The 24,026-nt window shown below is 31.4% G+C and overlaps 1 protein-coding gene across 3 annotated transcripts in view; it reads right to left on the reverse strand.

The window, feature by feature from the left end:
• The window catches only part of LOC106786213 (glutamate receptor 1), a 209,026-nt gene that overhangs the window by 57,160 nt on the left and 127,840 nt on the right, over positions 1 to 24,026 (reverse strand). For all 3 annotated transcript variants that reach the window (XM_014747355.1, XM_014747353.1, XM_014747354.1), the window contains one exon: positions 1,451 to 1,578. In XM_014747355.1, coding sequence (XP_014602841.1) covers positions 1,451 to 1,578 — 128 coding nt within the window. The remainder of the gene's footprint in view (positions 1 to 1,450; positions 1,579 to 24,026) is intronic.

Consider the following 24,026-nt stretch of genomic DNA (forward strand, 5'->3'; position numbering starts at 1 on the left):
TTCTTTTCTTTTTTGTTTATTTGTATTCGTTTATATCGATATAAATCGTAAAAAGAAGAAGATAGATTCTTTCGATCAATCGTACTTACTTGTTTCTTTTTTTTTATTTTGTAAACGAATACAAGGAGAGTAGGGGAAACCACGATTCGAACGAAAAAGCGTACCGTCGAATCAGCATTACAGGGAGATTAGCATTTAAACGACATCGACGTTCGTTACTCTCGGTGTTGCGCAGATCGTATCTCTCTCTCTCTCTCTCTATATATGCATCACCGTAAAAACACTAACACGAATGTGAGTGAATGAGAGAGAGAGAGAGAGATAGTGAGTTGGAAACGAAACTTATTCGCGACAGACATCTCCTCGGTGTGTTGTTCTATGTGAATTCAGCATGTTCGATGCGTTTACATGTATTGCTACTACGTTTCACAGTCGCTAGCGTATAAATTTTGGTACATACGAATAAAGAGAGAGAGAGAGAGAGAGTGAGAGAGAGTGAGAGAGAGAAGGAAAGGGTTGGATGGTGTATCGGTTCTGAAAGCGTTCGATATCGGTACGATAAATGCAACGTGTCGCGATTCGCCCGGATAAATTTCGTACCAGCCAATTCATTTGGAAATTCAAATTGTAATATGCGCAGATCGTGTATTACATACTATATATACAGGGAATACACTTACACACGTAACTCCCCCCCCCATCGACTTTTGCATCTCTAGTCACACGTAGTTTGATACACACCCATACGTTTCATACATATATTTATTTGTACGAACGATCCCCTATTATGCGTATCTGATTGCTGTGCAGGATGTGCCATTCTACCCCACACCCCCCTCCCCAACAAACACCAACCCCCTTCTTCTTCTTCTCCTCCTACTCCTACTCCCCTAATCTACCAATCTCTATCTCTCTTTCAGTCATTTCTTTCTTTTATTTTTTTCTTATTTTTCGTTTATTCTTTTAACACTCTCTCTTTTGTATTTTTCGTTAACGATCGATCGATCGAACGTTAATTAATTTCGAATTACTCTGAATTGGAAAGATATCAATTGGTGTGGTATCGCAAAGAAAATCGTTCCCTGGGTTCTTCGTGAAAAGCAAATTTTCACGTTTTTCTATTCTCGTATACCATTCGACTAGCGAGTCTCGAATAGCGAATGGTTTTTGGTAAAAGTTTCATGGTTTTATTGGGGCGCACACTTTTGCCTAACCTCATTTGGCAGGGACCAACAATGGAATGTTGGGAATAAAAAGAAGTAACAGGTTTGCAGGATAAAACGTATCTACGTCATATCGTTTTTCGATCTTTGATTGATTTGCAAGAAAAAGAAAGAAAGAAAGAAAGAGAGAGATAGGTTCAATTCGCGCGTTTACGTTTGATCGTTAAATCGTAATTTGATATTTATCGAAAAAAGAATACATTTTGAAGAGCCTTTTTTTTTTTTACCTTTTCAGGAAACCATGGCGTCACGAAGGGCATTTGAAATGTGTTGCTGTAGGAATGTAGCGTGTCGAACGAATCCGGACTGACGGCACCCAACATCGAGTACACTCCTCTGCTGAATTGAGTGCAAACTGTAAGAAGAAACGAAAATATGATTGGAGTCCATTTTCTTTTGACTTAAACTTTGATTCTCGTATTTTTCTTTTAACGAGAAAAATTCTAATTACATTAGATGTGTTAAACAAAAGATGAAATATTTTTCACGATTCTCGCGTCGTTCTTCTATTATAAAAAGAAATATATTCAAAGAAAATTTCACGAGTGGTATAATAAAAAAAGCTCTCGAAACTTCTCCACTTTTATTTATATTTTCTTTTTTTTAATTGTAAGTACGCGTAAAGTTCAATTTGATTGCGAGGATAATTTATTTTCACGTTTATGCTCGAAAAATATTTTCTATCAATCCGAAGTTCTAATCTTCATCTAATTGCAAATTATGCAAACGTTTGATATAGGTTATGCGAAAATCGTTGAAGAAAAGGAAAGAAAAATTCTTTTCTAAGGGTGACTGATATTTTTGACGCGATATATTTCGTATAACATTATGCATTCTTCTACGAAGTGTATTCGCTTTTTTTTAATGAGACTAAATATATTTGTTAAAAAATATCATGGGACACACGAAAGACCATTGTCTAAACTTTATAAATGTCCTTTTAAAACAATTTCAAAACTAAATCGTTGTATACATAATCGAATTACATTGAATTTTCGTTAATTGTTCGATTAATAATATAACACGGTTAATTATCAATCACAAAATTATTGGATCAATCAAAATGATTGATCGAATCATCAAAATTAATTCTATAATCTTTCAACGATTCATTCGATTGATTGATTTATTTCTCCCTTTCCCCCACTCCCACTCCCCACTCTATAGGCTAAACAATTAGATTTCTTTTTTTAACGAAAGTCAATTCTCACAAGTCATTTGGCCAACCTTCATTGAAATATTCGCAAATAAAAATAAAATATTTATCGATAAGAGTCTTCCCATTACAATTTTTTTTAAGATAAAACAACGACCGACCGATCGTTAAAATTGATCCGGATAAAAAAACGAGTTAACCGGTCAGTTAATTGTGTAGCAATAAAATAAAAAAAAAAAACTGGAATTAACTTATTTCGTAAACTGAATGAAAAGGCAAAAAAAGGGAAGGGAAGGGAAGGGAAGGGAAAGGGGTGATGGGAGTAGATCAAGTCTCGTAACGTTGATAAATTCGATGGGGGTAAAAGGAAAAGTACTTTAACGTGGCATGGGGAAGGGGTAGGGGGTTTCTCGATCGAAGAGAATGATAATGAAAGAAATTTAGTGTGACAAATCGGATAAAAGGGAAATGGCTTTTCGCAGATAGGCGGCCGAAGGATGGACGAAAAAAAAGAAAGAGAAAAAAAAAAGGAAGATAGTAAAAATGATGGGAACTGGGATGCAGGTGGAGTATGCGAAAATGGAGAAAGGTGCGAAGCAGATTCAAACGTTTGGAAGTGATCCAAGAGCGAGTAAAGCTGGTGGACACGCGAGAAGTGGGCCGAGAAGAGGGGGATAGGTGGGGGCGGGGCGGGACTAGGGGGGATCAAAGAGGGTTGTGGTGTGAGAAGGATCAGTCAGGATGCGCGAGTTAATCGGCGAGAGAAAGAGAGAGAGAGAGAGAGAGAGAGAGAGGAAAAAAAGGAACCATTGAAATAAAAAAGAACCATAGATCTGCACGCTCTTGCATACTAAAACAAAAACTGCACGAGGAATACTGGACGAATGGTTTTTCCTCTTTTTGTTCGTTTCTTTTTTCTTTCTTTTTTTTTTTACGAAAACAATTTGATTAGAAAAAAAATACGCATACAAATATAATAGGTATTTATTCAATACATGTAAAAATGTGATAATTATTTTACGATATGAATTTATTATAATATATAATAGATCGTGTGAAGAAAATAAATCTATACTTATCTAAACTATTGCAAAACTTTTGCGTAACATTATTGCTTGTTTTTTTTTTTTTTTAATCGTTTAGTAGAAATATATCGGATAATAATTTTCTAAACGTAAAAAGATATGAATTTAGAAAGGTATGCACGTTAGTAACATAATCATGGTTTATTAACTATCGTAGTATGTCTCCTTGAAAATATCTACAGCAGAATATTACTTTGTTTTAATTACTTCTCTATTATACATTCTATTTTCTCTATCTCTCTCTTATGTTATAGATACGAAACTTATAGGATGCTATGTTAGAAATGAGAAAAGAATAAGAAATAAAAGTGTACGTCCGGTCGTTTGTTTCGTTTTCCACATTTTTCGAAGTAAAAGACGAACAAAAAGAGAGAGAACAAAAATACAAAGAGGGAGAGAGAGAGTGAGAGAGGTAGCACGTGTAGTCGAATTACGTGCAGTAAAGCAGAATTCAGAGATCCGCAAGGCCAGTGGTCGGCATTTATTGCTTGCATCCCCATGGGTGCATTTATATTCATAAGCATAATGGGGCATCATGACATATACATGCATACATATATATATATATATATATATTTATTTATACATAGCTTACATATGTAACATACAATATATAATATATAATATATATGTATTATATAGGTTGGTTTGTTACATATATATATATGAACAAAATACAGTTCAGACAAGTGATTCAGCTTGGTCAAAGCTGTCCGCTCTTCCTTCTCTCTTTTGTCATTATTAATTCTACGAAGCTTCGTCGAGGCTTACTCAAATTCCTCCGGGCAAATCCCGGAAGTTTCATGGATATTCTCATTTTCGGTCATCGTATTATTTCACCCGTTTGTAATTCTTATCAATAAAACCAAAAAAATAAAAACAAAGAAAGAAAGAAAAGAAAACACCTCGTCAAATATAAACGTTACTTTTCATTTTCGTGTTATAAAATCAATAAATCGATTATTAATTGTTATACACACAAGTTTTAGGATTTATCTTTCTTTATTTATCTTTTACCAAAAATATCGATTGAAAGATAACATAATTAATGAAGAAAAATGTTGTCGAGGATACAGAGAAAATGATTAATCCGTTGATAAAGAGGAGTCCTCTCTTTTTTATGTTTCAGTTTTCCTTTTTTTCCGAATTTTTTGTTTTTGTTTCTTTAAGAAAAAAAACACGGAGAAAGATATAGAAAAAAGACTCGAAAAGTTTGTTTCGATGGACTCATCCGGAGAAAGGTCGTCGACGAATGCACTCGTAGAACCCCCTCACCCACCCTTACCACCCTCACCCCCATCTCCCCGCGCCGGTAGAATTTTCAAGGAAAGGTACGAATATTGCCAACGAAATTATTTTTTACTCCTAAAGTTTGGAGCACTCCCCGTAATGTAACCAACTGTAGGAGGAGGAGGAGAAGGAGGAGGAGGAGGAGTGAGGAGGAGGAGAAGGAAGAGGGAGAGAACCTCCTAAGGGATTTTCAACTGGGTCGAGGATGGTCCCTGAAGTGAACTTGGCCATTCCCTACGAAAGTACTACTACTATTACTTCGTCTCTTGGATCAGGATATATCTCTTACGATTGATGACGTTTTTTTCTTTACGAAATAAACCTATACCCCCCGATAGTTCTAAGATTATTTTTCTACACTTATCAAATTACATTGTTACAAATCGATATAATCTTTACCATTAAAGAATAACGTCATTGGAAAATAATGACGTCTTTTTGGAAATGTTATCGTTCCCCAATCGATAAAAAGAAATACTTTAAACGTTATCCGATTATTTCTATATTCGGTCAAGATTATATTTCCAACTTAATCAATTATTTATTTACTTATAAAGAAAATTCGCGAACAATATATGATATAGAAAAGACAAATTTCAATTGGACAAATGAAATATTCACGTGTGTAATTCCATATCGATCGATAAATAAATAATCAAATTCATTTCGAGATCCTCTAAAGGTTGGTTTCGTTTCTTTTTGCAATGATACGAAAAGACAAATGCAGCAATACAAAATTATTATCGTCTAATAAACGAATATCGTAAATAATGTTCAACATTCCAATCGTTATAATTTATATATATATATATGTACTCATAATTATGAAAGTAGTCTTATTGTAAGTCAAAATTAAAAAAAAAAATGAGTTTATTAGTTATTTCACAGCGCATTATTTTCAACTAAATTAATTCAATATAATTTTAACGATATATTGTCAAAAATGAACCATTAAATAGTGTTCGTTATTTCAATATTATATAGAATTAACATTTTTAATATTAAAATATAATTCTTTAAATATCACACGAAACAAAAGATACATGACTTAGACCACTTTCATTATTATGAACACATATGTGTGGAGTTAATATAAATGTAATTAATTAATAAAAATATATGTGTAAATGTAATTTTGATTTTACTCGAAATAGGTCGGAAATGTTTAAACGATAAAATAGAAATGGTAGAAATAAATGATCTAAAGAATTTTAGTATCCAACGGATGGGTATATTTACTTGCACGTGGTCTACGTTATATTTAGCAAGTGTGCAGAGCAACTAATTCAAACTAGCGTTTATGGACCATTTAACTTGCAAACTTGTCCTATCACGCATGTTCCTATTTGTCCTGTAACAGTCGCCATGTCTGTATATAATATGCATCGGTGGTGGTGGTGGTGGTGGCGTGCGATGCATGCATGCAGGAGTGCTCTTATCAGAATTATCGGTACCGTCGTTTCATACTCTTCTCACATAGATAGACACGCACGTAAACCTACCCTCTCTCTCTCTTTCTATTTCTCTATCTCTATCTCTATCTCTCTTATACTTTCTGTATGTGCCTTTCAAACTAAGGACGATGACTAGGAGAAACTTCTCTAGCGCAACCCACAATAGGCAAAGTTCATTGCGAACGACAGATTATCTCGTTTCTAGTCTCCATTCTGCTCACGAACTTTTACCGAGTCATTAAGTCATATATTTATATATATATATATGTGTGTGTGTGGAATATACATATTGTATATAAGGGATGTACATATAAAAGGGTTAAAAGCTATACGAAGTTAGCATGCAACTTCGTTTGATATATCGTAGATTTAAAAATATTATTCTTATTATTATTTTTTTTCTTTTGATTCATTTGATTATCAAAAGCATTCTGTTGGTTATCAAATTTTGATATATGTATGTTCGATATTATTAGAAAATATTCATTGAAATAAATTGTTCAATATAAACGTTTTTATTAATACGTATTTGTAATAAACTGAGAGAGAGAGAGAGAGAGAGAGAGAGAGAGAGAGATAAAGGGTTTGTTAAAATATTAAACGATGAAATATCCAATTAGTGTATTTATTGAAATTATATTATTAATTATGATCGATGAATAATGTTATAATTTCGTAAAGTTTAATTGTTCAAATTCTTCTTATCAGTTGTCAGATTTTAATTGAACTTGACGGAAGGGTTAACGTAAAAGGGGAAACTCATGGTACCAATTGTGTGTTTCTACGTTGCAAGAAGACAACCGTCAGTGTTTTTCATAGGTTAAAAAGAAAAGAAAAGAAAAAAAAAGGAAGGAAGAAAGGAAGAAAGGAAGGAAGAAGAAAAGAAAAATAGGAAATAAGTGGAACAATAAGAAAGAAGAAAGAAAAATTGGTGAGTCGGTAAGAGGAAGAGTCGTACGTTGAAAAAGGAATAGAAAAGAAAAAGAAAAATAAAGGGATCGACCTAATCGATAGAAAAGCGAAAGAAACCCAAAAGGGATTTTACCCTCCTATTTCTGATAGAATCTCAAGAACTCCAAATACAAGCGTTCCAGTCGTTTGTTTCGAGAAAATGGTTACACGCCGTATCGTCTCAATATCACGGTACAATTAATTCCAAACTAAAAAGGGAAAACTTTTGCCCTTTGATCCGCAAACGAAATACTTTCTTACCTTTTTTTTTTTTTTTTCTTTTTTTTTCTCTTAGTTCTTAGATAGCGATTTAGATTTTTCAATAGAACATCATCCCTATTCTTTTCGAAACTTTTTCAATCTTTACAATTAGAATTAATTAAATTTCTATTGAAAAAAAAAATATAAATATAAGTATACAAAAATACAATTTCAATGCAATCCTAATAAAATCGAGAGAAATTGTAACACTTAGAATTATATAATAATAATAATACAATAAATTATTAGAATTGAATCAAGATACTACACATCGTGTATGTAAAAATATTTCTATGAACGTTTGATACATACAAGGATCGTTATATTATACAAATTTAGTTTTAATTAAATAAAAATTCGATTAGAGATAATTGAATTTCGAATGATTGTATCGATTAATTTCAAGGATAGAATTATGTTTCGAATTATTTCAATCGTTCGCTTCTCATTGGCCAATTTTCAAACGTGTATTTTATTCACGCGAATTCGTTTGGAAAGAAAGAAAATTGAAAAAAAGGAAGATAGAATTAAGAGAATAAAGGAAAACGAAAGGGCGGAAAATTTCGTAGGAGTCACCGAAGGAAATAATCGATCTAAATCAGAACATTTCGTTTAAGGACACAGGACCCTTTCTTCAACGAGTCATCCGTCGTACCCTTTAACCACTGAAACCTTGTCACTAGCAGGCACAAACCCTTTTTTTTTTTGTTGTCCGTATATTATAAAATTAAATGAAATACTACGTGAATTATACTATCTGACACAATAAATTTTTAATTCATTTTTGTATACTTTATTTTTAAATTATTATACTTGAATAAAAAAATATAATATCAATACCTAAAATTTAATAATAATTATCAATCAGTACACATTTTATTTTGTATTATTTTTTCTATTTTATTTATTTTTATATTCGAAGTAATACACGCATACGTGGTGTATTATTAATTGCCTTTTGATTTTATTGAAATATACTTTTATTATATTAAAAACCTTGTGTTTTTTATATTTTATTTTATTAAAGTTAACGTTGAATATACCTATCGAGCGTTAAAAAAAAAAAAACAGCAGATATTATTTATTAACAATACAAAATATATATTTTATTTCGAAAAGAAAGTTTAATATCTTAAATCATAGTAATATTCCCACAGTTAAATATATTCGACAATAAAGAAATAAACGAGTTTTAATGAGGAAAATTTATTTTATTTCGGTTTACAGGTCTTCTTCTTTTTTTTATATATATATATATATATATTTTTTATCGCGAGCGTATTTTTACAAGAGATAAAAATCTAAGAGTAAAAGGTACGTGGAGGAAAGGCGGAAAGAAAATTTGATCTTTTCAAGAGTTTTAAGGGAAAAGTAACTCGTGTAGGAGGAAAAAACGAGAGACAGAGATAGAGAGAAAAGATCGTAGAATCCAAGAAGGAAGACCACGAAGAAACGTAGGAATAGAACGAAGGAACGGTGCAAGGAAAAATTCCTCGACGTTATTACGTGTCGCTTGGCGCACATATCGCTCTCAAAGAATAATGGTTACTTCCTGCTACGACTACGACTACTTTCTTCAAAATGAAAAGCCAACTAACCTACGTATTTCCCAGGGAAAATGAAAATACAAAGTATATCGATTTTCTTTTCCTTCGGTACGTGGTAACGTATGTAAACACTTATCTTCTACCATTGTTCTTTATCATTTCTAAACTACAAACTGTAATATTAATTTATCATTTTACAACAAATATTATTACCAATCAAAATCAAATATCAATTTAATACAATTCGTTAATTCGTAAAACAACAAAATTCTAATAAATCGTATATTAAAAACAGCTGAAAATAAAAATAATAAAAATGATTATATGATAAAATTCTAAAGATCGAATATATAAACAGGTTGTTTAAATGAAAACTTTTGAAACTGGTATAAAAGACATATTTGCATTTTTCTTATTTACCTAACGACAAACCGTGCACCGGTTGATCTTAACCGTACACGCTTCTTTCTATCCTACAAAGGAATCCTATAAAAAGGTAAAGAAAAAAAGAGAGGGGAAAGGAAAAAAAATAAAAGAGTGAGAGAAAGTAAAGAGAGGAAAAGGAAAATCCTACTTACAAGCAGTACGTGTACTATCATGTAAATGGAGATGAATGCCCTTCTTTTGATGGCGATCCGACCCACGTAGGATCCATCGTTAGGAATATCAGTAACGTGTGGGGGGTTGGGGGGGGGGGTTACCGATATCCGTCTACTAACGTTTCGTATCATCGTCTACACACCGATCGTACATACTTTCCTACGTTCCTACGTTTCTACGTTCCTATGTTCATCCGTTGGTTGGTTGGTTGGTTGGTTCGTTCGTTCGTTCGTTCCTCCATTTATCACGTAGGTCTTTGAAGTTGCGCTTCCGCTACGTGGCCACTTTCCCGAAAGGGACTAATGCTATCCTTCCGACGATCACAGAACCCTCTTATATCCTTTACACACGTATACACCATCCAACCTATCTATCCTTCCTGCTTTCCTCGTATTTATATATCTCTATCTTTCTTTTATTTTCTCTCTCTCTCTCTCTCTCTCTTATTTTCTTTCTTCTTTCTTTATTCCAACGTAGAAGGGGAAAAGGAAAAGTTGAATATAAAAAAAAAAGAACACATTTTTCAATGAAGTAAGTAATTTGTAAGGGAGAGAGAAATAGATTGAGTACAGTTATGGTTACATTAATATCCATTAAAAATTATTTTTTTTCAAAACATAAGTTAATAGACTCTTTAAAATGAAATAATAATAATAATCATCATAATAAGAATAAGAAGAAGGAAATGTAAACGACGACCAATTCCGTGATATCTCGTAAACGTCATCGAACTACTGTACACATACAAATATACGTAATATATATGTGTATATAAAAAGTATGAATACACATACGAGATGATGTCGGATAGTTACATTCGTGTTTGCATCGCTCGGCTAGTAAAAGCGAAATAACGCAATAAAGCATCAGCGGCCGGTAGTAAAGCTTTTGCAGGATAACCTCTCGTGTGCGTGCTAAAGTAAACGACAGTCGACTCTCAAATTTCGTCTATGGTGTTCGTAGTACCTTTTAGCGAATATATATACATATCTCCTCCTTGCTTCCTACTTCCTCAACGTATTACCATTTTATCCCTCCTCAACCCTTCACCCATCCTCCTACCTCGTAGAAAACGATTTCATTGTGAATATCGCAACGCGTAGAACATACGTTTATACGTAAAGTGTATACCCCCCCATATATGTATGTGTATATGTCGTATTTGCTTCTATAAAGAAATATGAATCGACTTGGGGAGTGGGAAATAAAATCAAATCAAATCAAATGAAATAAAAATAAATCGAATCAAATAAGTCAAGTTTAAAATACTTTGAATGAATACTTTAAAGATAATAATATATCATATATATTTTATAGGTTTAGTATTAAAAGTTTTGATGGGTCAATAGGAAACGTATGTTTCTTTAAACAAACATAAATGATTTATGAAAATAATGAGAAAATGTCGAAGTTTTAAAAGTGCACAATTATAGAGAAAATCATTTATAATAATTATTTTACATTTAAGAATATATTTTAAAGGATAAGAACACGAAGAAAAATCCATTAATTTCATAAATATAAATCACCTTTCTAATAATATAATATACATACATATATATATACATAAATCAAATTGTCTTTTCTAAGGCTATTAAGGAATCATTCAAATTGAAGAAGTTTAATAACGATTTAGATCTGATTATAAAATCGGTTGAATCTAGCTTTTCGGTTGGTTGTCTCCGTCCCCATTCGATATCTTCTTTCTTCATCGGGAAAGGATATAACTGGGGTAGTTCGCGAATCCGAGTTCTGCTTGCAGACACCCTCTTACGTGACCTGTCGCAGGATTTGCCGCGCCAATAAAAGGATTAACGGGACGAGGGTTAATCCTATTGGAAGGCCCATTCCACGGTTCCCTCTTTTACTTTAGTCGAGAGAAAGCAAGCAAAGAGTGAAATAGAAGGAAGAAAATCTTTCCTATCTTTGTCTTTCTCATTCTTTCTCATACAATCTCAGATATATACACGAACACGAACAAACCCATACACAGAATTCCTCGTTTTCGTGGACTACTCTTCTTCCTCGACCATTCTTATAGCACACACCGTGATTAGTGGCAGAAAACCCTTCCACATCCGCACTGACCCGGACGCCGATAACGAACGATTATTTTCAAGCCGTCCTGTGAACGCGGTCCAATGATTTCCTCGACCCTTTTCCCAGGCGAATGGATGAACGACTATACGTCGTTTCTTTCGTCCTCGTTAAAGTTTTCAAAAAGGTGTGTTACTTTCGAGAACGATCAAATTTTAAAACACTATCTCACATGATTTTATTATAATTTATTATTATATTATATTATCGTACCTTCTTTATATCATTTTCTTCGTTAAATTAATCGATGATATCAAACGGATTTTTATTATATATATTGTGTATTATAATCGTGAACAAGAGAAAAGAAAAAGAAAAAAAAAGGAAATAAAAAGAAATGTATTTCATTTAATTTCCACTTTGTTTCGTTCTTTTTGAAGTATATATATAATAACCGAGATACATAGATAGATTTGTAATATAGTCGGGAATTTAAAATAAAATCAAAAAAATTTACTCAATTAATATCTGCTGCTTCTTTTTTTTTTCTTTTTTCGTAAAATAATCGATACCAACAAATTTATAATAATCGTGAATGGAAAAAATGTACGCAATTAATCTACGCTTTTTTTTGTCCTTTGTAAAGTAATCGATATCAATAGATTTGTAATAATCGTGAATAAAAAAGAAAAAAACGAAGGAAAAAATTAAAATCTATCCAATATATTAATATCTGCTATATTTTCTATATAATTATTCTATCAGATTAACGATCATTTCAAAATCCTTTTTAATATTCACCTGTTGTTGTTGTTGTTCACAGTTGTTCCACCTCACCGCTCGGCTGATCGAAACAAACTAAACGTAGGAAACATAAGCTCTGCGGTAAAACCACAAAATGTAAACATTACGGAGCTCAATAAATGCAAACGCGTAAGCGAAATAAAATGCTTCGATATACTGTTGGAAAAGATAATTAAATGTGCGCGTGGTACGCAAAAATTTTATACGTGTTTTATTCAAATGCAAAACAAAAAAAATAGGAAGAAGAAAAAAGAAACATTTATTATACTTCCATTTATTTTTTGCACGTAGGACAATTTTGCAATAATCGATTACGCTATTTATATATATATATGTATTTTTATCTTTCTTTTTTTATGAACATTCCTGACATTTATACTCCGTAGAGAATATTTATATTCAATTTTTTCGGTAATACCCTAATTGAAAAATATTATTTCATAATTATTATATAATACTTTATATATATTAAATATATATGTTTAAAATTATTCTTTTCATTTCTATCCGCGAATATTATTTGTAGAAATAAATATAATCAAAAATATTTTGATTCTAACATCATACAATCGATGAATCGAACAAAGAAGAAAAATAAATTCAACGTCATATTAAAATGATTTGAAATAATGGATTGTTTATTTTCCACTAAGCTTATAGGAAATGACTCGAAATAAATAAATGATTTCTATGTGATTTATGGTTATATAATTCGCGTACATGTGCACATATTCCAGTCCTATGAAGATTTTTGTGTTGTTAAAGCGATTACGAATGAACGAGCTGGTGGTACGTATGAAAGCATCGATTTTCAAACCAACAGGATTTTCCATGTCAAATAGAGGGATTATTATTATCAGAAAATGTACAACGTTATAATCGGCTGGTTCTACGTGTGCGTTATGATAACAGCAGTCGATCGGTTCAAAGCCAGACGACGATGGGTGAACAAACTGAAGAGAAATAGATGAACTAATAGATATAGAAACGTATGGAAGACTATTTTTTCTTTTTTTTTTTTTTTTAAACTACTGTAAACATTTTTCAATAAAATTTATAAAGAAAAAAGAAAAAAAAAAAAAAAACGGAAAAATATTAATCCATTTCATGGAATGTACGAAAAATCTACTGTATTTTATTTTTATTAGAAATTTGTCGAACAATATAATATAACGTTTGCTGAAAGCATCAATTTGTCGTTCAATATCATATTCGTTTTATTCAATTCAAAGTAAATATTAATAACACTGTATATTATATCGGGATACAAAAGAATATATAAAAAAAAAAATAAAATAAAAAGAAAACACGAAAATAAAAAAAAATCAGACAGCCAATAACAGCTGTCGCGAGAAAATAAAACGAAGACTGGAATTACACGTTTCTCTCTTTTTTTTTTTTTTTTTTTTTTTTTTCCCCACGATAAATTTTTGATTCCTTTTTGTTTTATTAAAGTCACCCTAGAGATCGTTAACGTAATTTCGGTCAAACCGTTATATAAAAGAAAATGAATGACAGGATCGTCTGATGCTTCATTTTTTTTTTTTATTTCACCCCGCTCCTCTCTTTTCTTTTCTTTTCTTTTTTTTTTATTATTTCCACCGAAGAAGAAACGTCGCGATATTTTATGGGGAAAACTCTTTGCCTTTTTACCCCATCCTTTCGACGCTGTGTCATCGCTTTCTCTCTCTCTCTCTCTCTCTAACACATATTCTCCTGGGAAAGCATCTATCTCTCTTTCTCTACTCAACCATCTCTCTCTCTCTCTCTCTCTCTCTTTCTCTCTCATTCTCGAAATCCACTAAAGCTCTTTCCGCTCCAGATATTTTAACGAAAGAGAGCGTGTTCCTACTGAAGTGTAGATGGTTTGTGAATTACACCATGTCCCGCGGAGAATGCGAATAGTGTGGAAATTGTACTGAAACGATAATCCAAAGCCGAAATATACATATATATATATAAAGGGTTCCCGAAATAGTTGGGACATACTACATATTACTGAGTGAAATCGAATGGATAAAAAAGTTCGTATAAACTTATATACGTAAAGATAATTTTTTCAACATCGTCAATTGGAATGATAATATATAAGTATTCGTAGATTTTACGAACAAAATTTGTGTTATTATTCGTTGAACACTAATCGTATACGTGTTATAATTTTCAACGATTCGATTGGTCAACCTAAAATCATCACACTCGTTGCTTTGTGCACTCTTTTATTTATATATAAGAATTACAATTATAAATATTATTTTATAATAATATGATAGAAACATGGGGAAGATTAAACGATCAATCTCTCGTCGTTAATTCCATGGGAGAAATGTTGTCAACATTTCTTATACAACTGTCATGATAAAACACACGAATATCTTTAAAAAAAAAAAATATATATAAAAAGAAGAATAAGTCGTTAAAATAAAAATATTATAGAACATAAATTTTGTATAAAACTGTATTTTTTTCATCTATTTAATCTCTCAATATAATATTATATATAATCTCCTAACATTTTCGAGCATCCTGTATATAATATGTACATAGATATGTATATATGTGGTTACATAAATAGCAAACATAGTATTCACGGTATATAGTAATAATTCCTTGTAACTATAAAATACAGTTCTCCCTTTACCCTTCTCCCTACTTGTCCCCCTCCCCTCCCACCACCTAACTCCTTACTCTTACTCATTCCACTTTCCTCCTTCTCACGATCTTCTACCCACCAAACACCAAAGTTTATTTCGTAGGACCGCGTGTAACGTGTAAGTAAGAGTGAAAGAGAGTGAAATAGAGTCTGTGAGTATGACAGAGAGAGAAAGAGAGAGAGTTTATCGCGAAAAGCACGTCTCCGGACGCGACAACCGTGTTCTTCGAGTAGTACGAAAAGTTCAAACGTATCCGCGACTCAACACGCAGGAAGGGCAAATTTCCCGTTGAAAACTTTTCCATCCAGCATCCTGGTGGTTGGTATCCTCCTCGGTAAATGCGGCCAACTTGGTTTTATCCCATTCCAACAGGCTGCCTTTTCCCTCGTCGTTCCCCCTTACCTCCCTACCAACCCCCGCCCCCTTTCAGCCTCCTTCCATCTTCATTTCCATAATACCCAGAAACCCGACGTCACTTAATTTTCCTACAGGATACTAAACCGCGTTTTGTTATTTGATACACACAGGACGTTTAAACGATGTCCCAAAGAATTGCATTTTTACTTCGTGTCATTCTTGAGATCCTGTATTTTTTTTTTAATATTTTTTTTTCCTTTTACTCTATTCTTTTCTCGGTTATATTTTTCTCTTTTTCTTTAACAGTAGAATATCACGTTTGTCTTCATTCGAGTTTCCACTGGATTTTCGTTGAAAATGTTCGAGAGAGATAGAAAAGGGAAAATACTTTGGATTATTCATTTGTTAAATGAGAGAGAATAAAGTGTGTTAAGAGAAATGGTCGGTTTTAAGATCAATGTATTCCTTTTTTTTTTTTTTTTAAATTGAATTAATATTTAATTTCTATAGAATTTAAGAAAGAAAATATTACATATGTATAACGTAACGCGAAATAATAATTATTATACACACACACACACGACGATCGGGAAAGTGAAAAAAAAAGATGTTAATTTGATTGACATAAATAAAAAAAAAAAAAAGATATATTAAGATTCGAGATAATCGCGTAGAGTATTTTTTGTTGTTCCTTTTACCACAAAGATTTTCGTAGGAAAATCACATAGCTAAGGAATATTCTAATGCAAAAAAGAATCTTCGTTGAATAGATCGAATGTAAATAAGTAAGTAAGTATGGTAGGAGAAGATGGTATATGCTTTCAAATCCTCTTCACTTGATCTTTTTTATTCGAACGTCGCATTATTAACGGCGAACGAGCATCATCGATTTTACGTCTGGCTTGTATGGTTGGGAACGTACGAACGAACGTGAGGAATAAGTGCGTTCACCGTTAACAAGCCAAACTACCCTTCTTTTTCTTTTTTTTTCTTTTTTTTTTCCTCTTCTTTTTTACCACCGAAAAATTTTTACCCACATCAGAGGAAAGCACAGTTGTCCGTCCGTTCGAACCGATAAGAATTTCAACGTATAAATCGATTTGAGTTAGTGGATAGATATTACGTATAATAACGGGTGGCGAGATATTTAAGAACGTAACATTTGGAAACAATATTTGCATAAATACAAAAGTTTTCCTATAATCTTACTCAATTTTTTACTACGTTAATTTATTACGTATCATTATAATATATGATAATATATAATGAAACAGAAATTGTTTATATTATTTCATATATTGTTGAAATATAAATTTACTTTTCATTTATATTTTTTCAACATTCATTAAAATATTTTTCGTACAAATCGTACAACAATGAAAAATAAAATAATGGTATCATTAATGTTACACGATCTCATCGTAGATTAAACATAAAATTAGTTAGTTTCTAGGTAACCATAAATTTCATGTTAATAATTTTATCCCAAGATGATAGATCATAATTAACCTATCCTATAAACATGAATTCCATTCGGGGTGATCTATTTGAAATATCTCACCCAGTATATAGGACGATCCAGTTGAATTATCGAGTTAGCCAGGAGCAAGTAGGAAAAGCGTGACTCTGATAAAGTTCTGTCATTTTTATCGATCAGAGTCGTTCGCAGAATTTGCGGTGGACGAAAAAAAAAAAAAAAAAAAAAAAAAAAAAAAAAAAAAAAAAACAAATTGCCGAATTTAATACACGACGTAAAAGTTGCGAGTCAAGCAAACCGATAACAAAAAAAATACACACACACACACACATACGTGATTCAAATGAATCCTCCGAATTCTCTTAGCTTATCACGAAACCGTGCAGCAGATTAATAAAAGATTTCACAAATTATCCTCTCGTCTACAACGGAAGGGACACTTTTTTTCCCGACAAAAGAAAAAAAAGATGAGACACACACAATTCGCGTTCATCATTTTCCAACTCGTTATTACACTTTCAACACCGAAAAGAAACCCCTTGTTTCTTCATATAATTGTAAGTTAAAATAAAAAGAATGAAATATACGAGGAATGTCAAGGGAAAAAGGAACGGCGTGAAACGAACGAGAAGAAACTCTCGGAATACCATGGGAAAAAAAAACCATTTGTAGACGAGTGTAACAGTGTCGAGTAGGGTGTGCTAATTATAAATATGCCGGACATTCCATGGACAGTTTCTCATCTTGTTCCATCCACGTCTCCTTTCGTTTCCTTTCATTTCTCATTAAACCCCGTTGAAGAAAGAATAAGAGGGTATGTAAATTATTGCAAGAAATTAGCACGGAACCCTCTTCCCCGCTAACCCCGTGTAAAATCTTATGGAAATTCTCGAACAAAACGGCCCTTTTCTAAGGGCTCGTTTCCTGACTCCTTCTGGAATTCGCTAAATTTCGCGTAAATTTCAACTGTTAAAGGTTAAAAGTGCTTTAGCAGGAGGAAGAGGTAAGAGGGGGAAAGAGGAGGGGGTGGGGGAGGGAAGGGGTTAAAGGGATGAGCTTTAAACTAGAAGGTCAGAATTTTCGAGGCACGCGCGCGACTACAGAAATCGAGAAAGTCCAAAGGACCAAACCAACTTCTCTAAGGGATGTGAGGGTGAGGATTTGGGGGAGGGGGGAAGGGGAGGGGGGAAACGAGGGGGGTTGGCTGGAGGTTGGACATTAGAATTCATGCGGAGACATTTGCGGTCCGGCTTTCCTAACGACCGACCATAAAAAGCTGACCGAAGCCGCCAAGTGGAAGAAAAGGGCAAAAGAGAAAGGTCGAGAACTACGTGAAACGTTGGTAGAACTGAAATAGGTGAAAACAAAAAAGTGCAAAAGGTAAGGGGAGAGAAAACAAAAAAATAGAAGTAACGTGTATGAAATTATTCTTGGTTTTTCTTCCTTTCGTAATAGATAAAAAAAAAAAAATAATTGCTATTCTTGTTAAAACAAGATGGAAATTAAATCAATTAATAGTATTCAAATATATTGATCGAATACGTACTATGTAATAACGTTGGAAAAAAAAAAACGCTAATTGATAGTTATTAAATTGAAAGTTTTAACGCGCAAGTATGTATGTAATAAAATGCATAAATGTATTCGAAGTATTTAGAATGATAATGATACTTAGATTATACACTTGCGTAAGTATACTTCGGTAATACTTAATAGTCTAGCAGACTATAGGTAATACACTTTATTGACGTGTTACATCGAAAGTGCATCAACCATGATGCATGGTGAGGCAACCAAACGAAATGTCAACTCTTTGACGTATCTTAGAGATTATGCGAATATAATCGTATGATCATTTATATCATATAATAAATATATAAATTGTTAAATATAATCGGATTAATTAAATATACTACGTACGATAATTAAATAATTTTATTGGAAGATATTCGAGAATAGAGTATGATTAACCAGATTCGATATAATCTTCTTTCAGTAATTATTATATATATTATACATCACGAAAATATTTTTTTTTTTTTTTTTTTACACATAAAGATATTGAGAAGATTTTAAAATAATTCCAAATAAAGGGATTGAGTTTAAATTAAAACAAACGTGCTTTTTCGTTAAATATCCAAATCGTATTACGATCATAAATTAACCGTTAAACGGAAAATTCGAAAATGGAGAATTGTCGATGATTAGTTAGGAATGGTAAAGCTTTCCTTTATTCTTCGAAGACCTCTCATTCAGATTGAATACCTTTTGAAAGACCAAAGGTAAACTTTCTGCGGACTTTAGTAACTCGATGGAAGTTCGGACAGAAGATAATATCCTCTTACCTATACGAGATATTCTTAATAACTCGTCTATCTTGTCCGTGTACGGATTAAAATACATTTAATATTTTATCGAAAATTAATTATCCTCGAAAAATCGTTGGAATATTATAATATTTAAATACAGAGTATCTCTCTGATGTTTTTCTATAATAGTTAAATGCACTGTCAACTGCATTCCGTATATACGATAATAAGAAAATCATTTTGATTATATATTTAAAAAAAAAAGAATTATTCAAAAGTAATGATACAACATATAATTCATCCAATTGTCTATTGTTTACGTGAATGCAAATCTTTGATTAATATAATATTTAAATACAGAGTATCTGATATTTTTCTATAATAGTTAAATGCACTGTCAACTGCATTCCATATATACGATAATAAGAAAATCATTTTGATTATATATTTAAAAAAAAAAGAATTATTCAAAAGTAATGATACAACATATAATTCATCCAATTGTCTATTGTTTACGTGAATGCAAATCTTTGATTAATATAATATTTAAATACAGAGTATCTGATATTTTTCTATAATAGTTAAATGCACTGTCAACTGCATTCCATATATACGATAATAAGAAAATCATTTTGATTATATATTTAAAAAAAAAAGAATTATTCAAAAGTAATGATACAACATATAATTCATCCAATTGTCTATTGTTTACGTGAATGCAAATCTTTGATTAATATAATATTTAAATACAGAGTATCTGATATTTTTCTATAATAGTTAAATGCACTGTCAACTGCATTCCATATATACGATAATAAGAAAATCATTTTGATTATATATTTAAAAAAAAAAGAATTATTCAAAAGTAATGATACAACATATAATTCATCCAATTGTCTATTGTTTACGTGAATGCAAATCTTTGATTAATATAATATTTAAATACAGAGTATCTGATATTTTTCTATAATAGTTAAATGCACTGTCAACTGCATTCCATATATACGATAATAAGAAAATAATTTTGATTATATATTTAAAAAAAAAGAATTATTCAAAAGTAATGATACAACATATAATTCAACCAATTGTCTATTGTTTACGTGAATGCAAATCTTTGATTAATATAATATTTAAATACAGAGTATTTCTGATGTTTTTCTATAATACTTAAATGCACTGTCAGCTGTATTCTATATATACGATAATAAGAAAATAATTTTAAAGTATTATTCAAAAGTAATGATACAACATATAATTTACCCAATTATCTATTATTTACGTGAATGCAAATGTGATATCACTGTAAGATAAATTTGTTATAAAATTTCAGACACTCTATATTTATAATATAAGTATTTTATATATGAGTATTTAACACGTAATGATAATAATAATTCGTGATTATAGAGAAAATTGTGTTTGATAATTTATAAGTACTTTTACATTAAACAAATTTATGATTATTATATAGAATGAATTTAATTATAATGAATTTAATTAAACAAATCTTCTATATATTACCTTTTTTTATTCGAATGTAGAGAAAGATTTGGAATACGTTGCTTAGAATATTCACTTGTCGGATGATAATCTTAACAACCTCACGACACGACTGTTACAAACGAACTGAACGTCGAACATAAACACGCCGAGTTCGAATGTCAAACATAAACATTACCGAGGATATAGTTAAAGAAAATGTTTTTTAGTAAAAATAAATCAGTGAGAGATAATACGACATACGTATATACACGCGTAAATAAGCAGGAATTTTATGAACAATATTTTTTAATATCCGACAATCTTATTTTATTCGACTTATTTTAACACTCGCTTGTAGATAAAACTATCCTGTTAGATTCATTACACATTTCTATCAATATGTTTCAATTTCTTTTTTTCTCTTTTTAATAAATAATAATCTTAACAATATTTTTTAATATCCGACAATCTTATTTTATTGGACTTATTTTAACACTCGCTTGTAGATAAAACTATCCCGTTAGATTCATTACACATTTCTATCAATATGTTTCAATTTCTTTTTAATAAATAATAATCTTAATATATATTAATGTATAATGTCATATTATGAGAAAAAAAACTACTTTACGTTTAATCGATTAAATACATTTATTACAGATTAAAGTATATTTTAGATCGAAGAAAGGGTTAAACGGGATGACGACAGAATAAAATAAAATATAATAAAATATATATATAAAAAAAGGTATACTTTGTGTTAATACGATATTACCGATTTAACGCGACTTTGCAACTAGCTTCGTTCTACTTTTTCACTCTGTGCGAGTCGAACGAAATAATTGGACTAACTTAAGGTAATTAACGGTTTTAAAAGCGAGAAGCACACTGCCCCCTATCGATAGCTTTACAGGGACCGATTGGATTCTCGCTTTTTAAAGCACCAGGAGGTAAGCTTTAACTTTGCAGTGAGTACACCCTTTTTTTCTTTTTTCTTTTTTTTTTATTTTATTTCCACCATCCACCAATCCCTTTCCCGGCCCTTTCGTTCCCTGAAGCTTCGTCGACTACGTTTCCCCCGAGAGACGAAAAGCTTCAGCATGACCAACTCTTCTTTTCCCTCGAACCCCACCCCACCCCCCTCCACCAACCTCCTCAGCTAACCCACGAAAAGCTAGCTCCCGTTTATTAATGCCGATGAAAATTGATCACCGAACGAGGTGAGCACTCTTCAATCATCAATATTAATTAGTACGTCAGACTTCTTACAAATTAAGAAACTTTGCGTGGGATAAAAAATTGCCTTTGCCTAGAAAAGCTGAAGAAGAGATAGAAGGAACTGGGCTCTCGAGGGCTGTGGGTAGGGGGAAGAAAATTTGCAGGAAAAAAAAAAAGATATAGAAAAATTTCGTAGCTAATAATATTAAGATTTGGGATAATATCAAATTCTTGATAATCGATTATCGAACATTTATTAAATTTTTCGAAAATGTTTGTATAAAATCGATTGATTACGATTGACAAACTCGTACATTGAGAAATGTTCACTTAGTGTTTCGTTAACAAATATATTTAATTTATAATAAAATCCTAATTGTGATGTTAAAGTGTTGACAGATAATTGAGAAAATCTTATCCTATCTATCATCTGATTTATTTCTTTTTGTCAAACGATTTACGTGACGATCGTTCGGCAATTTAACACACGATCCATAGTTTATCCAAATCCCTTTCGGGTAATTCCTGTTCTCAACCACTTCGAGACTCCCAGAGGGGTTGTCGACGATGTATAGGAAAATGGGGGACAAAAAAAAAAGAATATACGTAAAGAGAAATAGGAAATACGAGTATAGTAGTAGGGTGGAATACTTAAATAAAACGAGCATATTGTGTTCTAAACAATTGTATGTTAAACGCGTGCATAAAAATGCATACATGTGTATATATGTAGTACGTTACGGTCAATGCAAGGAATTGTTATGCAATACGGGAATTGTATATCCACATTGTCTGGATTAAATATTGTTTTCAATCAGGCAAAACTTTGACGTAAACACTGAAATAAAAATCACTTAATGATTTTCGTAAAAATAGAAAAAAATATTCGTTTTACTTGATATATATATATATAAAATACAAAAAAAATATCTAACGTTAAACATTTTATTCATGAAAGATTGACAAATTAATCTAATTACATTTTTTCAATATACATCTGAATATATTTTTTATATTAGTTATTGCAAACTTTTGATCGGTAGTGCATGCTACAGGTATTACAAAATATCAGGTTAGATATATGCGAACAAATACAACCGATCGATTATTTAATATCGTAGTTTGTATCAATGCATCTTTAGTATGTAAAGGACATACAGGATTGGGGAGGGGTGGCTAGGGTGAAAGGGGGAAAGAAATGTCGAATAGATTCTTACATTTAATCCGTTTTCCATTTTCCATGTATATGTTAGATCACAATTGAAGGAATATTGTGCATTCTTAGTACATATCGATACAATATATTTTATTCTCATACGTGTTTTATTTATGAATAATATAACACCACGAAATGGAAAAATATTTTCTAACGAATGATTGAAATAAAATGACGAGTTTAATATCGAAAAATATCTCGAAAGAAAATCGATCGAATATAATTATTATTTTTGTTCGTGTGTGTGTTTGATAATTTAATTTAATATCTTTTCTGTTTTCTTTTTTTCGTGGGGGAGGGGGAGGTGGGATTGTTTCGTCCTGTTTTCAGTTTATCTTTTTGTTCTATCTCTTTTCTCCCTCACCCTCATTCTCTCACGTTTTCCGAAGGAAAAGAGAAGAAGGTCTAAGGGAACTGTAACTTGTGAACTTTTAAATGGCACGAGAAAGAAAGAAAGAAAGAAAGAAAATAACCAACGACGAGTTGCAATCTAATTCGAAAGTTTTAAATCGAAAGCGTAAAGACTTGTCGCTTGTTTTTCCGCCTAGAAGAGCGGAAACATTCAAAGATTATTATTATTATTATTATTATTATTATTAGTATTAGTATTTTTATTTTACTTATTTCCTTTATTTTAATGGGTAAGAGTAGACTAACAACATCAAAGTTGGGATACGAGTACTCAAATAATCTTTTCATTTTATATATATCGAGTGTACTTTCGAGAAAGTTATACAGGATGTCTTATAATCAGTGATACACAAACGAGCCAGGAGATAATTCTATATGAAAAACTATGTCGAAAATGTAGAAACATAATATTTGTTCGTATAGAATATATTTTGTATTTGATAAAAATAAGTTTGAAAATTTGTCGAACAATTTTGTAATCTATAAACTTC

Source organism: Polistes canadensis, unplaced genomic scaffold (genome assembly GCF_001313835.1).
Source record: "Polistes canadensis isolate GaletaPanama2010 unplaced genomic scaffold, ASM131383v1 scaffold_68, whole genome shotgun sequence".
Lineage (NCBI taxonomy): Eukaryota > Metazoa > Arthropoda > Insecta > Hymenoptera > Vespidae > Polistes > Polistes canadensis.